We start from the raw sequence: 16,186 nt of genomic DNA, 5'->3' as shown, positions 1-16,186 counted from the left end.
TGCGCAGTGCAGCCTTTCTTAGCGTTAGCATTGCGTCGCATGCTAAGGCTAACGCAAACGTTTTACGCTATACTAAAACTATCTAATTAGCACTGCCGTTGACCGTAGCGAATACTGGTCCTGGTCCTGTTTGCTTCTCGCGTAGCAATAAGTGGAAATTCCTGTAAAAGATAAAACGAGATTGCCGTGTGTGTGTCTGTTAAGGAATGGGGGGGTGGAGTGAGTGCAAAGGCGGAGCGTCTCTTTACATAGAATACCTATAGGGCCACGAGAGGTACTGCCAAGTACGGTAGAGTTCCCAGCCAGTTCTTCGAATATGACTCGGGTCCGCGGCTTTCCTGTGCGCGCATTGCGATGCCAGGAACCCCGATCCCCGGGCGGTCAACGCAGCGACGGCCGCCGCTCGCGTTGTTTGCCTTTTCAGCGTCGATGACGGCGACTCGATCATGTTCTGGCGACAGCCGCGCAGGCCCCTCCCCGCGGCTTTTGCTTTCGGCCCTGGGCGTCTCACGCTTCCTCCGAAAAGCGGCTTCAGTGCTCGGGGTCACTGAACGGCTCTCGCGTGGTAGCACGGGTTTTCGTGAAGCCGTCCCAAGGACATCTTCGTGGCTTGCATGAGACGAAGCTCGTGAGGGCTTGCACCCATCAAAGTATAAGAAGGATAAGCATGCAATACACAGGGACCGCCTCATTTAAATTAGTGAGAACTGGCTGGAAACTCATTCTCGTGTCTAAGATGTCTCCGTGTCCTTTCTTTTTCGCCTCGCGTGTGCGAGCTGCCGGTCGCAACTATGGGCACTCGAAGCCATATGCAGCCTGCCGGAATTGCCCTATGTTGTTTGCTGTTTTCATATTTTAAGTGACACTGCACACTGAAGAATTTTTTTACCGATGTAATGAGGGGAAGGCTTCGAAAATTATTGAATATCAAACATCTTTCTTGTGCGAGAAGTGGTATTACAAGTAGGAGAGGGGCTGGATGGTAAACAACTGATTGTCGCACTACGACATAAGTCATGTATTTGCTCAGAAATGATGGCATTGTTAGCGGTTCTAAGATATGTAGACCTAACTTCGCATAAATCAAACCAGTGAGCCGGCAGGGAGCGTGAATATACAGCCACCTTAGTTGAATTGCATTAAGTTATCGAGAAAACAAGGAATCAATTGATCCCCATGCTCGCTCAGCTTTCGGTACTTTTGGGTAACGACAATTTCGCTTGTAGAAATAAGTTTTTATCTAGAACTTAGAGACACTAGAAGCGCCCCCCCCCCCCCCCCCCCTAGCACACAACCGTTACTTGCATAAGCCTTCATTTATGTACAGCTCAACAAACGTAGTAATCCGCCATATTCAGCCACATTTATATATTTGAGAGCATGGCATAGCGAACAGTCATACCAAATTTAAGATAATTAAACACATAGTAATCCGTTCGTACTCAAACTATCAAATATTACACCCGTTTTGGAGCTTGACGACAGCTTTCAGTGCTCTAGGATTAAAAAGACCATTCTATGGGTTTTTTTTTTTTCACATAAATCTAGCCATGGTGAACTTGCATGGCCCGCTAGAGTAAACAATGGAAGAATAAACAATCACATAGCTTGATGTAAACTACCTTTGCCAAACAACAGGTTTTGAGTGCGTTGGAGACATGCCACATTTGTCCGACCTGCAGCCACCAACCAATAATCGCGCCTAAAAAGGAAGGGCAAGAAATTGACCGACTTCAGCGAATTAGCAAATTCTTTAGACTTGTCCATCTGATTATGACTTACTTTGCTTTAGAGAGTGGCGCTGGGTTTAGTAATCGCTGACTTCGTCAGATACCTCCTTCAACTCGTCAGAGAACGGCTTACCACTCGGTAAACACATTATCGGGCGTCGTTATTCAGGCGCAATTCTCAAGAAGTGAAGCGAAAGAAAAAAGCGCGCCTTTTCAAGCTCAGAGCGCAATAATTAATAGTTTCGATATAAGATAAGCAGCTGTTTACTTCTGCTACTTCCGGAAGTAATCCACGAACCTGTCGCGTTTGCATACTACGTATTTCTGACGCTATGCTATGCGTACGTGCACGGTAAGCAATAAGCGATGATGCAAGCACGCGGAGGTATAGTTTGTTGCGTTTTGACGTAGTAACCTTCTTTCGTTTATTTCATGCCTATTGCTCAAGGCTGTTAGCCCACTCCCTCATCGACCTTACGCGTACGGCTCGCTCGTGTTTCTTATCTATTTTTATTTTTTGCGCATTTAGGAATTTACTGTTGCATATAGAGCGCTAAGAGGAGACACAGAAAAAAAAATAGAAGACGCTATAGACTCATTTCCCTCACGCCATGGCCGTGTTGAATAGGTCTAGATCCTGCTAGTATATGCGGCACCTCACCGCGTTCGCTAGAACCCCTCGCACTTTTCCAGTGACGTCAATGATGAGTGAGCGGATAGCGATCGGGAATTTCGAGTTCTGCGTGGTGCGGGAATAGCCCGCGTTTGCACGCAGCCGAGCAGGCTGCTTAGGCATTATTTTGGACGGTGTCGGTGTGCGCGATGTGTAATGCATTAACGAGCGCCGAGAAGCCCAGCGCAACTCCTTGCGTGCCTACACGAGGGCGTCGATAACTCGTCCGCGCTATCGCGGGGCCGTCGATAGATAAGGCGTCGCTACAGGGGGACCCATTGACCTGCGCTCTTGACAAGGACAGTCCCCACTTCCGTGATTCGTATCGAATGCAAATTGATTGCCAGATGCGTACACCGGATAAGCTCTCTCTTTCACTGCCGGTGCTTTCGGCTGCAGTTCGCACGGCTGGCAACGGAGTGTGCAAGAATGCTCGAGTCCTCACGCGCGCGCTCGGCGCTTTCAGATTTTGACGCGGGAATTCTTCGCTGTGTTTACAGCCGTCACCTTTTCAAAGAATTGATCACGCAACGGGCCGGAAATGTGCGGGTGTTCGCTGCGCGCTGCACGAACGCGGCTGTGTCTTCTCTCGCTTTTCTTTCTTTTCTTATCGCCGTGTGCGCTTAGACAATTGCACTCACCGCGCGTGCACGACGGAATCCTTGAATCTATAACCAGTGCAGCCGGCTACGGTGAAGCGTGTTCTGTGCCCTCCGAGAACGGCGGGACAAAGCGCGCGCTGTAATCGAAGAAGATGTAATCCTTTCGAGTGTCTTCGACACGAATTGGACATAAATGCGAGACGGCAGTGAAACGTGGAGTAGTGAAACAGCGAAAAGGACGACTACGAGAAGAAAAAAAATGGACAAGTAAAATAAGAATATATGTGAAGGACTGTTCAAGAAACACAGCTCACACGCCAACAGACTCGCGCGTTGCGAGACGGAAAGTGGGATCTATCGTTCTCGACTGCATTTACCCACAAATGCCTCTTTTTGTTTAAAACGTTTCGACGGGTGAACGAATAAGAAATTGAAAGCTCGAACAGCCCCCACGTTGCTCATACCTTTAGTCATTTTCGGGCGATGTATTGCAGCAAATTCCTGGTATAGTCTTTATCTTTTTCGGTTGAAGAAATGTCAGAAATAAATCGAAAAAGAACGTCTTCATTCCGCCGCACCTTCTGAGTACTTTTTTTTTCTCAGTTTCTTCTAATCACGGAGCACTTAGCAACAGCGCCTGCTTTGTGGACTGGCTGTCTTGAGCAATGCAACTATAGTATGTCCCCTCAATTTGTTATATAAAATATTTCGTTATTTTGCACTTATCCGTCGATCGCAGATTTAAAATATACACCCCGATGGCTGTTACCCCAAATGATGCGTTGCTGAAAAAAAATGTTCTGTTATTTCTTAAGGGCTCAGAAGTAATTACATAAGCGCGGCCTACAGCAATGTGGTACTATAGTCTTTCCGTGATAACATAACAAGAAGAATAAGAAGTACCTGAGAATAGAAAAGGAAGAAAGTAATGGAGTAAAAAAGTTGCAAAATAGGAGAGAGAAACGAAGAGGGAAAGGTAGGGAGGTTAACCAACGACGTTCCCGGTTGGCTACCCTGCACTTGGGGAGGGGAAAGGAGGAAAAACAGATAAGAAGCAAATAATAAAAAGTCCTACAAAGAATTACGCGAACAAACTTAGGTAGTCAAAGTAGGAAAAAAGTAAAGTCACCAAAACTGCTTAGGCCCTTAAAATGATCGCAGGACTTCAAACATGAGAGAATAAATTGTCGAGAGAACTATTTAAAAAGGTTGCACGCAAGTGTTACTTCTTCACCGCTGGACACATAGCCGCGACATACCGTGAAATCGTGACATTTTTTTTTTTTTAAGCTCGTAAAAACTATACTCGCGGGTAGAATACTTCGAGCAAGTGGGCGCTGGCGCGGATAAGAGTACTGCGCCGAGTTTCTTGGGCGCTCTTTCTAGCTGTGATTTGTTTCCTTTATGATCTGCTGTTCTACAGAGAAGGGGGATGGAGGGGGGGGGGGTGTAGGCAGGTATGCATTATCTCAACCTCTCCGCCAAAGCCCCTGCAAAAGTCAATCGAACAGAACGGCGCCACACGATGGACGTCGACCACGCAGCACGATTTGCAAGCGCGCTATGGGGGCGCGACGCGCCCACATTGCTAGCGGCTGACGGCGGGGCGGACTCGCTTTGCAGGCTGACGCTGCCCGTGATGTTCATGGTGGGATTAGGCTTCGTGCTGAGCATGTGCATACGTGGACCGGCCTTTTACGAGCTCCTGGGACACAACGACGAGCGCTGCTACGAAACCTGGTGGATGGTGCTGCTGCACATCAACAACTGGCAGTCCTTCCTCAGCATGGTGAGAAACGAGGGGGATCGCACTTTGGGGACGCGTGGTTCCCGGCGCGTGCGGGGTAAGCGAGGATCCCGAACGGCGCGCCCGATACTTGGAACGGACGCACAAGGTGGTGGGATTAGGGGGCTCACGTTACTGGGAACTAATCGCGAACATTGAAGTTGGCTTTCCCGTAGATCGAATACGGTTGCTCAGTGAAGCTGCGTGTTCAACGTGAGGCGTTGTAGCCACGATGCAGAGAAAACGCGCGAGTAGCAAGAATAGCCAGCCCTGTGGATGATAGGATGCTACTGTGCTCGAACTTTTTTCCCTAATCCCAAATGCCATTAGTGGCTACTGGCTTGCGTTCCATATTCAATGCATGGTAAGCCTTCGAGACTTTAATTGCAAGGCATTAATGCGCGCATTTAATGTGAATGGGTTCGAGAAGTCTGCTTTGGCCCATAGGCGGACTACATTTATTGCGAAGTTACTCAGTCAAACAAACCTGTGGGAACCATTAGACGTCTTCTCGATGTATTATTGCTGTTATCCTATACAGTTGTTACTAGTTATTTATTTTTGTGGGTTATAGTATTGATCTTTGTGTCCTTGTTGTCATCGTATATCCATTAAGATGCCCAGGCTGAAGCACTACCGTTTGCCATTTGGAACAACAAATTGATCCTGGCTACGGGAAAGTAGGAAAAAAGAAAACGATCAGTAGCAGCAATTATTATTCCTTTACTTCGTGATCTTATATTTCAATTATGTCACTAGAATTAGCACAATGTGTTAAGAGAAGACCTCTGAAATCACTCATTTTATATGGCGCACGTTGCTTTCTGTATTATACCTGAGTGTTAGCATTATCCAAACGCGACTCTATACCGAGCGTTGAAAGTCGCTATACTTTGGCAAGATTTTCATTCGCACTAAGCTTTCACCCGCATATCAGCGGTGGCGAACGGTCACATTAACTAACGACGTCTTCCCTAAACCCCAGAAGGCGTCGCGGAGCTCCCTGCAAAACTTCAGGTGTGATGAACTTTAACACGTGATGAATGTGTCGGCATTCCGAGAAGCGCCACTCACGTGGCGCGATTTCCTGGCGCATCTTTAAAGTGCTACGTTCGCTTTTTACTCCTGCATGCAGAGAGAGAGAGAGAGAGAGAGAAAATGAATGAATGAACGCCATAAAGAAAGGAATTATTCATCTCCCGCTCGTCCCTCTCTACATACACAAACTGAGCCATCCTGCTGGCGCCGAGGAGCGCGAGATCAATCGTCTAACGCCTCAAATAATCCATTACCCACGTGGTGGACCAACAGGCGCGCTTCCTCGCGGCTCTTCAGGTGCGTCATTCAAGCGGCACGAAATTACTTGGAAACGAAACCGGGCCACGGGCTGAGCTGGGCCCCATAGTCGTCCACCCTCGCGGCCGTTTCGATCGTGCGCGTCTAGCGTGAAATTGAGAAATATCGCGGAAACGTGGCCAAATGCAAAGAAATTAGGCTGCCCGGCTGGTGGCCGCTAGGTGCAGCGCCACAGTTCGACCCCGCGAGCCCCTTCCTTGCGCGCCCTCGTTTTCCTCGAGCCGGCCTCTCCTCCCGGCCCTTAATGCCGTCGTGGGGCGCTGGAATTATCGCCCCGAGCAGGCAGCACTTGCAGCTAGGGTCGCCTTCAACCGTTTCCAATATGCATCCACGCGTTAGTTTGTCGATGACACTTTGTAGGGGAGGCTTTCCTTCACGACTTCGCTGCTGACGTCGGACATACGGCGAAGGATGAGGCGCTGGAGAGGAAGCAGCAGCTTGGAAGAGGAGGGGATTGAAAGTAGGGCATTAAGAAAAGCGAGACAGTCTCAAGTTTTCATATAAGGCACTCTCCCCCTTCCTGTCTTGTAAATGGCCACTAAAATATTGTTTCATAGCGCTTCGTCATCCCTATGGTGTTATTTCCCGAGTTGTACTTGTTTAGTTTGCTTTATTAAGAACGCGTTAATTAATTAATTAATTTCATAGCGAGTATCTAGCTGGTCAAACATGAGAAGTCTCGAATTTTCGCAGAATTTGTCAGCGTAATTGGTTATTGTACTATACAAATATTAAAAAAGAGAAAGGGCAGGGAGCATTGACCCTGGACAGAGAGCAGCAATCGTGCGGATAGCCCATGTCACTTCTTACGATGCCTGTTGTTTCATAAAATGGGTTCTCTAACCATATGCATCAACGTGAAAGAAAAAAAAAACGTAAATATTGTTAATAAAACTTGGGAATGCATCCAATAATATTGCGTTGTGTCACCATAGGGGCAGACGTGTCAAGAAAAAGCGTAAGTCGGGCAGAAGAGCAGGGCGGGGGGGGGGAGGGAAGAGGGGGATCTTTCATCCACAACACAATGGTTACGGAGATACGGCATTACAGCTGTTGTCGAGAACCCTTTTCTTTTTCTTTTATTTTTGCCTGCCGCAGCTGTTTCAAGTGGGAAAACTGGGACCATGCTCGAACTTTGTGTGGGACATCAATTTCGAATAAAAAAAAAATATCACCCATTTATGCTAACTCCAGCTGTTTGTAGTCAGTAATTATTGATAGCACCATTTACTTCACGTCAGGACCCATCTTCACAAAACTTATCTTGCGTAAGAGCTGTCTGTGATTGGATATTGCCGGAGCGATCATGTCGCTATCAGGAATATTGTGTGGCGGACATCCGAGTGCTGACGACATGGGAAGCTTACACAAGGGAAGTTTTAGGATTACGGGTCCCTGTATTAAGGTGATATCTCCATTTACTCACGAGTTATTATTATTGGAAACTCCCATATGCTCTGCACCATAATCCTGTTTGTTCCTAGTGTTAAGAAATGCGCCAAAGTTACATTATTTTATTCCAATGTGCTCCGGACTTCAGTGAAAGAAATTCAAGATGATATGACTCTTCGTGCCTATTCTAGTGTGGCGTGGCGGGAGGGGGCTCGTATTTACCGAATAACTAAATATTGATATTTAGTGAATCGTCAGTCGTTTCGCTCTTTCTTTAACAGGAATAATTGTATAACGTGTTAAAACCACACGATCTTGTTAATTATTGAGTGCCGACATTATGACGAAGAAGAAGCTTTTCTTTCACTATTGCTTACGGAACGCGGCTTGTCGAACATCCCGTCAAACATGGCAGTACTTGCAAAAGGAAAGTGGTCGTGCGTGGAAATACTCTGCTGACTGAAATGCAATGGATTTGCATTGAGTAAGCGAATGTTAACAAATGGAGCCGCGCAGCTCAATGTCCCCTCTGGACAGAGCTGGTAAATAGAAGTTGCTTACGCCAATGTGTCCATGATGAGTGAAATGGATATTATAGAACTGTCTAGGACAACGCCACTACTACTACCACTCCGACGGATGTCGGTCTTGACGATATAGAACTAAACGGGGAATAAAGCTACGGTGTATCAATTCTTGTATACCTCATGCGGATAGTGTAACTAGACGCTTAGGAACTGTTCCAAATGTTTCGGTCCACGCAGTCTGCCTTCTTAGGTTAAAATAGGACTGTTTTATACGTGCCTGCATCACAGGAGACTAGTGTTTTCTTGGAAGTCTTCGCGAGTGTTTATATTTCACGAAGTGAATGTGTCAACGTTTTACGCAAAAATATGAAGTGAATATGTCAACGGAGAAACCTGAGAGACTTTTAGCGGTGACATACTTTTATAACAAAAGTGTTTCCTGTGAACAAAAAAAGATTGCTGGCTCTCCGGTTATCGAGAGTAGATGTAAGCATGAAATGGCTATCGGCAGAGCAGATTGGTTGGAGATGACAGTATAGCCACAATCTTAAAATGGCTTTCCTGTCACATCCAGGGACAGGAAACAATTGCGTCCACATGGCGTCTTTTGCTGCCTGTGTTGCCGCCGCCTTCAACCGATTTTCCTTCTTCCAACAGTGCAGCGCACACAGCGTCTGTCGCTACTTTTTCTTCTCGTCGCATCGAAGTGGTCGGCTGCAAATGCGCGGCCTTAGGAAGGCGGCCGCATATTCCTGGCATTGTCGGCACAGTCGAGCAGTCTTCTGCTCTGGCGTATAACTCGCTGAGCGATCGGTTCCCGGGAAACGCTTCCTATCTATCCTTTCATTGCGCTGCATTGCTCGGCTTAAGCATTTGGGACGGCGACCTCACTGAAATGAAGAACGATGCAGAAGCGCATGCGGCCACGACACGACGCAGGCCTGAAAGCTTACTGAGCTGAAATGAACTCGCTTTGAATTGAAGCTCGTTGCAAGTCTCGTCACGGCCATCCGCGGCGCGCCCGGCGCTGCCAGCTTCGTCACGCAGCGTGGCGCCATCTCTCGAGGTGGCGCGAAACCCGCGCCGCAGAACTCGCATACCGCCGGCGTTGAAGCGAGCACAGGCAACCTTGTCGCAGCGCCAAAAGATGACAATCAAGTATATAGTGACCTGTATCTGCTTTTTTAACGTCGCTATTGGAAATGACAAATTAAACTTCAGCGTACTAGAAGTTACAGCTTGAGTGATATTGTGAACAAACATTAGGAAGAAATCGGAAGCAATATTTTTGCTTCTCGCGTTTGTAACTAGCGTTTGTAATGCGGCCCTGGACAAAGGGTTGGGGGCCAGAGGCCGCATTTTCTTAAGTTTTGACTGGTTGCCCGGATGATCTCGTTTTGTTCTCGCCGCGATGTCCCGATGTCCTCGCTCCGTTCTCGTCTTGAGTGCCCGTATAACGGCTCTGGATTTTGGCTCAAGGCCTCTCGAAGGTCGCGGACAACGGGAGCTAAAAACATTTCATGCTTAAAACGAAGTAGAAGCAGCAAGCGGAACCATAGAACTTTCCGGATCTTATCTTAGATTCTTTCGCACCTGTCCAAAATATCATCGAAAATTTCTAGCTTTGTAGCAGACGTTTCACCGTTCCTCTAAACAGGGAGCGAGATAAATTTGCAAAACTCATGAGCTATACTAACCAGTTAACGACCAAAAGGTCTTAAAAAAATAACCCAATAGGAAAAACTTGCTCGACCCAACGGCGGACAAGTATACGGTGGCCAACAGTGGCATGTGTGGTCCTTGCTTGGACATTTCGGTTGGGCCATTCTTGGGAACTAACATCGGCCTTACATCGGCCAACATTTAGGGTGACGACCTAGGGCCGATCATTGCTGCCAACTTGGCCGTCTTGAAATCTAGCACGGCCCATGACAATTTGTAGGTCAGCCCATGTTCAACATGAAACCAAGTATGCCCCCAGACAATTCGAGCTTGGCCCATGTCTGGGCCTACACCGAACCTAGCATGGTCCACGATAACTTAAAGGTTGGCCCATGGCTGGGCCTACATTGAACCTAACATCCAAGTGACAACAATGACATCCTATGGACATCTTATGGATATCCACTGTGTTGGATGTGTCAAATACGTCCTGCGGACGTCTCTCACATGACCGTCTGGCTGCATTTTCAGTGTCTTGCGCACGTCCCTTGCATGTCCGCGAGGGACATCATATGGACATGCCGCATACATTTCAGACGTGTCAGTAACTATGATACAGTGTCGTCATAATGACTGGTGTGGTCGCAGAACACGCTGTGCGACAGATAAAACGGGGAGAGTACTCACGCATCAAAAACAGATACATTTTGTGCACACGTTACGCGCTCTCGCAAATATGAAGTGCAACATACTGCTCATTCATCTAGGCCTTCCACCAAGGGCAAGTGACTCATTGAACTAGCTGAAGTTTTGAAGTAAATTGCGTCAGAAAATTCGCTAAGTACGACTTGCCCACGAGTTGCAGACACGATAACTCCGTATTGTTAACCGAAGTTATCAGATTTAGATACATTATGCGGCACACTGGTTTCGGGAAAGCAGAATACTGCACTCAACAAAGGAATGAAAAAAAATTATTCGTATAATGAAGTAGAAAAAAAAAGCACTTGTCACTACAGAAGGTTATCACATCTATTATTCAGTCAAACCTAATATAAATCAGGCACTTGCGAAAAAGCCTCATGCTGGGGTCGAAAGGCGCGAAATTGCTTTTGAATGCACCTGATACACTACTTCGGCAACATACTTAGGCATGACGCAGTTTTCACTTCGCATACCAAGCTGTCGCGGCCGGCCTTAGAGAATGTCATGCAGCAACGTCGGTCCCACGTCTTCTGGCCACTGCTGTGCCTACGTAGTTTCCAAACAACCTTGGCCTGGCTTTTTTCCCTTCTGTGGCTAGCAACGGTAGTTGGAATCTGACCTCCCCTCCAACAGTTTTCCAATCGTCGCACGTAGGCCGATTCCACTTTGAAAAAAAAGAGAAAGAAAAGGAAAAGAAAGGCACTTTCAAACGAGGTATTGGAACACTGCGAGTATTCAATAATACACTTTCAGTCGTCCCATTAACTTGCACTTCTCAGCCTCGTTCTTGTCAAATCAAGTCCTTCTCGCATGCAGGGAGTGCCCGCGGCACAGAAATACAAAGGGTGGGCAGCTGACGCGCCCCTCTCCTAGACCCCCTTCTTTATTCCCTGCGGCCGCAATCCGAGCCAAGCTTCCTCCGCTGTCAGGCATGACGGTGACGCCGACCGGAGAAAAGGGCGCGAGAGCCCCCCGGGGGACACTCGAGTCCCGGTAGTCAGCCGGCGGAGCCCCGCGTATTTATCACGCGGTTTTGCCCCGGCTCTTCTTCGGAGACGGGGGAATTGCGTTCTGCGCCCAGGCTTCCCCTATCCCGGATACACCAAGTGCGCTTCCTCTCCGGGCCAACCGGTGACCGACCAGCTGCAACAGCAGCAGCCATGCAGTGGGCTTCGAAACTCGGGGCACGGCACGGAGGCGCGCTCGGCTTTCTGCGCCGCCGCACCCATTTTTGGACAACTCCGCGCGCGCGAATGCGACACGGCTAGTAGCTGTAATTGTCATCACGGGCCCTCGCTTCCACCGCTGCAGTCAAGAGTGAGTGACGACTGGCTCGAATGGGAGTCGACAGACATACGATCCGTGATCGCGGAAACGCAAGATGAGGAGAAAAAAAAGGAAATGAGAAACGCTACGCGAGCAGTGGCAACGCGGAAAGAATGACATAAAAAAGGCAGACTGGCTTAATGAGAGGAAAGAAAGGAAGAACGAACGAACGAAAGAAAAAAAGAAAGAAAGAAAGAAAGAAAGAAAGAAAGAAAGAAAGAAAGAAAGAAAGAAAGAAAGAAAGTGTACCGCACAATCCTTCAGCGTGCTTTCAGGGCCTTGCTCCGGACGACGAGTCGAACGAGGGTCTTTAGGGGGCTTAGGAAAAAGATGGGCGCGGGAGGGGCCAGCGCTTGCAGAAATTTCCCGCGCGCGCGGGCTTAATTGTGCCCATAAAACCTGCTGCGCGCTGGAGCGGCGCCGGGCCCGACGGCAGAGCCTCGCAGAAGTGCGCGCCGCTTGAGCCGCGCCACTGGAGGAAGTGCTACAGCTGTTCGGCAAGTACACGGTTTCAGAGGTTAACAAGGGGCCTTTATTGGGCGAGGTTTCGCGAGGTGCAGGTCGAGCACGCTGCTGCTTTATCATTCTACCACTCGCTACAACGTTCTTGCCTTCTGCACATCCTTTGGGGGAAGTACACACACTTGGTTTCTGCTCTTACTTTCCTCCTCCTCCTCCTCTCTCTCTCTGCATCCTAAACGAGAGCATTTTTTTTCTCTCTTCCTTTTCTCTGTGGCGCAGCATCGGCAGCCACATCGCACAATATCTTGACAAACAAAACGCGCTTCGTGCGCGCGTCGCAGCTTAAGAGTGAAAGTTTGCACCCGACATAAATAGTAAAAGTCGCTCAAAAACAGCTGATTCCCCGATGTTGTGAATAAACGCTTTTGTGTATATTCTCGAAGAATGTTTCATTTACTGCAAGTATTTACTTTGAGTGCCTAAAACTGGAAAAGAGGAATCGTTTTTCTTTTTCTCACGTACTACCAAGGCTGGGGGCTTAACGGCAAGGCAAGGATACCTTCTTAAATTTTACATAGAGCCTTATCGTATTTAAGGCGTGGTATCAAATGATAGGCGCTCATTAGTTGAAGAAATGTTTTCCATTGGGCGTCATAGGTCGTATACTTACACTGTAATGTTTACGCTACATAGAATTAGTTACCAGTAGGATTTGTCGTTAACAAACCGGTGATATGAATAGGGAAGCTATAATTCAGGGATCTAATTGACGAAGCTTTGGTCTTAAGTGCTGTTTTCTGTTGGCAGGCTGCCTTCGCAAATAACCCGACCTTGTGCTTGGCTGGCCTCTGCTCTTACGAGGAGTTCTAGTGTAAGCGCTCTTTTGTGAATACAAGCCAAGAAAAGCTTAAGGTAAATGAAAACGAGACTTGCATGCTGACGAAAGCGCAGGTGTCGTACGTACGAGCACTTATGCATTCTGCCATGTGTTATGCGCATATTACGAAACAATTTTACTTTCGCTTTCTATATATGATATTATTGCGTAGAGAGAGATATAAACGGGATGGAAAAGGCAGAGAGGTTAACCAGATAAGAGTCTAGTTTGCTACCTTTCACTGGGGTAAGGGTAAGGGGAAATGAAATACGGAAAGAGTAGGGGCCGAGACAAAAAGCTAAGAATAAGAATATGTATGGAAAGTCGTGAACGTCCATGAGAATTACAGTCTCTCCAAAAGCTCCTCGAACGTAAAAATTTCAAAAGTGCCTTCACTGTCTTGTGGTGTGACGACTGTACAGGTCGGCGTTCTAGGACTGTCTGCTCCGAAAGTAGTCGGTCGTCAAGACGCGCCAGCGCAGTCGCGAGTGACTGCCTGTGTGCGCTGTATCGGGGACAATGACAAAGAACGTGTTCGAGAGTTTGCTCGCTGCCGCCGTGGTCACACGCAGCACTATCCTCCCATCCGATGCAGAACGGAAAGCAAACGACTTCGTAAATGCGACCCCAAGCCACAATCTAAAAAGTATCGTTGTCTCGGGTCGGGATAGTCCAGGTGGAGGATGAATTTTCAGGCAGGGGTCCAGTCGATGTAGACGTGTGTGCTGGAAACTAGGTGTATTCCACAATGACTGTACGGCATCATATGCAAGCACTCGAAGTTGCGCTGCTGCATCTATTCTCGACAGCGGGATAGGCTCCTACACGATGTCTTTATGAGCAGATCAGGCAGTTTCACCGGCCTGTTCATTACCCATTATGCCACAGTGGCTAGGGAGCTACTGAAATGGGACGTCGTGTCCTTGCTTGACGAGGCGATGACGAAGCTCTCGGATTTGTAGCAATAGTTGTTCGTAGGGTCCACGGTGTAAGGCGGAAAGCAAGCAATGTAGTGATGCCTTAGAATCGTTGCAAATGCTCCACTTTTGAGGTGGCTCCTATCGGATTATGTGTAGTGGGCTATGAAGAGCAGCAAGTTCCATGGCTGTCGATGTAGTCTGGTGCGATGTCTTGAACTTCAAGGTGGGGACTTTTGCAGGAAAAGTTACTGATCCTGCAGAACCGTTCACGGTGGTTGAACCATCAGTCTATATAAGGGTACGATCGTTGTATTGTTCGTACAGAAAGAGCAACGAAAGTTGCTAGAGAGCTGGTGATGAGAGTTGTGCCTTTGATCGAATCCCTGGTATTGTCAGTCGAACTTGTGGGTGAGCCAAGCACCCAGGGGGAAGCAGAACTCTCGCTGCAGCTGTGTAATCTGATGACAGGTACACACGATAAAGCAGTATCGTCTGACAAAAAGGGGCACGTGGTCGGCCTTCTGGCAATGAGGCGAGATAGTGGAGACAGGTGCGAGGAAGGTGCCTGACGTGTGCTCTGAGCGCTTCCATAGGAATGTGAATCTTGGCTGGGTAGTCATGCGCAATTGCAAGGGTTTCGGGTGTTGATGTACATCGTGGCAGCCCTAGGCAAACCCTAAGCGCCTGGGCCTGAGCACTTTCAAGTGTACGGATGTTAGTTCTGCAGGTATTGGTCAGCACTGCCAAGAGAAACAGCGTCCGGTACAGTCGCATCATCACGTGTACTGAAGTACCCGAGGCTTTTCCTCCAAAAAACTTGAGAAGATGAGAGATGGCTGTCAGGCGTTTCTCTAGGTAGGCCACATGGGGACTCCAACAGAGGTCACGGTAGGTGATTGCTCCTAGAAACCTATGCGTCCTTACATGAGAGATCATTTTTCCGTCGATGGATATGGCCTACGAAGTCATTGGCTTCCAGCTAAATGCCACCAGTGCCCATTTTTCTGGAGGAAAATCGCTTCTCGGCCTTTTGGCTAAGATCAAAGTGTTTCTGGAGAAATTCTGAGGCCTTGTTCCCTAAGGTACGTCGATATCAACGTCATCGATTTTTGCAGTCTTGCACGCACTTGAGGACGCGTCCCACCAAATGCCCAGACGCAGGTGTCATCGGCATAGATTGACAACTTCACCGTATTTGGTAGACGTTCTGTGAGACCAATGAGCACAAGCTTGAAAAGTGTTGGGCTCAACCCACCACCCTGCGGTACTCCGCGGTGTGTATAATGTTGAGAAGTTGGGCCATCTACGGTGTTCACAAAGAGAGACCACATATTTAAATAACTTCGTGTCCAACCACAGAGTCGACCGCTGAGGCCAACCATGTCCAGAGCCTCTAATATACCCTCATGCAGAACATTGTGATATGCTCCCTTGAAGTCGAGTAACATGGCGACAGATAATCGCTTACGCGCCTTTTGATATTAAACGTACGTAACCAAATCGATGACGTTGTCACTGGAGCATCGGTGACGTCGAAAGCCAACCATGGCATCTCGGCAAACTTCATATCGTTCAAGGTAATATTCAAGTCTGGCGAAGATCATTCGTTTCTTCACTTTCCTAATGCAACTAGCTAGTGCGACTAGGCGGTATGAAGTAACCTCTAGAGGAGACACGCCAGGTTTGAGGAGCCGTACCAGGCGACTGGTACGGCTCCATTTTTGAGGAACGTCTACATCCTGCCAGTACTCATTGACAATGTGCAGCAATTCACTTCGCGCTTGTTCACCTAGGTGGCACAATATACGGCAAGATATACCACATATTTAAATGCAAACATGTCCGCAAACAAAAGCAAACATGTCCGCAATAGGCATTAGTAAGAGGCGATTGGAGGATTGGTGGAAGAAAAGTAGGGAAACGACAAAAAACGGAGACGTACAAAAGCACAGTTCGCAACAGGGCATCAGAAAATTTGAGCGTGGTAGTTCATAGTGTTTTTTTTCTTTTTTCATTGTTTAACCTAGGTAGGACATTAGACAGTATAATAGCAAGAGCTTGGTGGCGCAACCCACCGCCCCCCAAAGGGGACGCTCATAACATCCATCCATTCATTCATACCATCTGGGCCAGGTGATGACGTCTGATTACATAATGCAAGTGCCGCG

The 16,186-nt window shown here is 47.9% G+C and overlaps 1 protein-coding gene across 1 annotated transcript in view; it reads left to right on the top strand.

Annotated features, from left to right (window-relative positions):
- Positions 1–16,186, top strand: part of LOC142558336 (nose resistant to fluoxetine protein 6-like) — a 52,648-nt gene that overhangs the window by 17,955 nt on the left and 18,507 nt on the right. The window contains exon 9 of the mRNA XM_075670485.1: positions 4,629–4,794. Coding sequence (XP_075526600.1) covers positions 4,629–4,794 — 166 coding nt within the window. The remainder of the gene's footprint in view (positions 1–4,628; positions 4,795–16,186) is intronic.

This window comes from Dermacentor variabilis, chromosome 1, assembly GCF_050947875.1.
Source record: "Dermacentor variabilis isolate Ectoservices chromosome 1, ASM5094787v1, whole genome shotgun sequence".
NCBI lineage: Eukaryota > Metazoa > Arthropoda > Arachnida > Ixodida > Ixodidae > Dermacentor > Dermacentor variabilis.
This window is presented reverse-complemented; position numbering and strand designations above follow the sequence as displayed.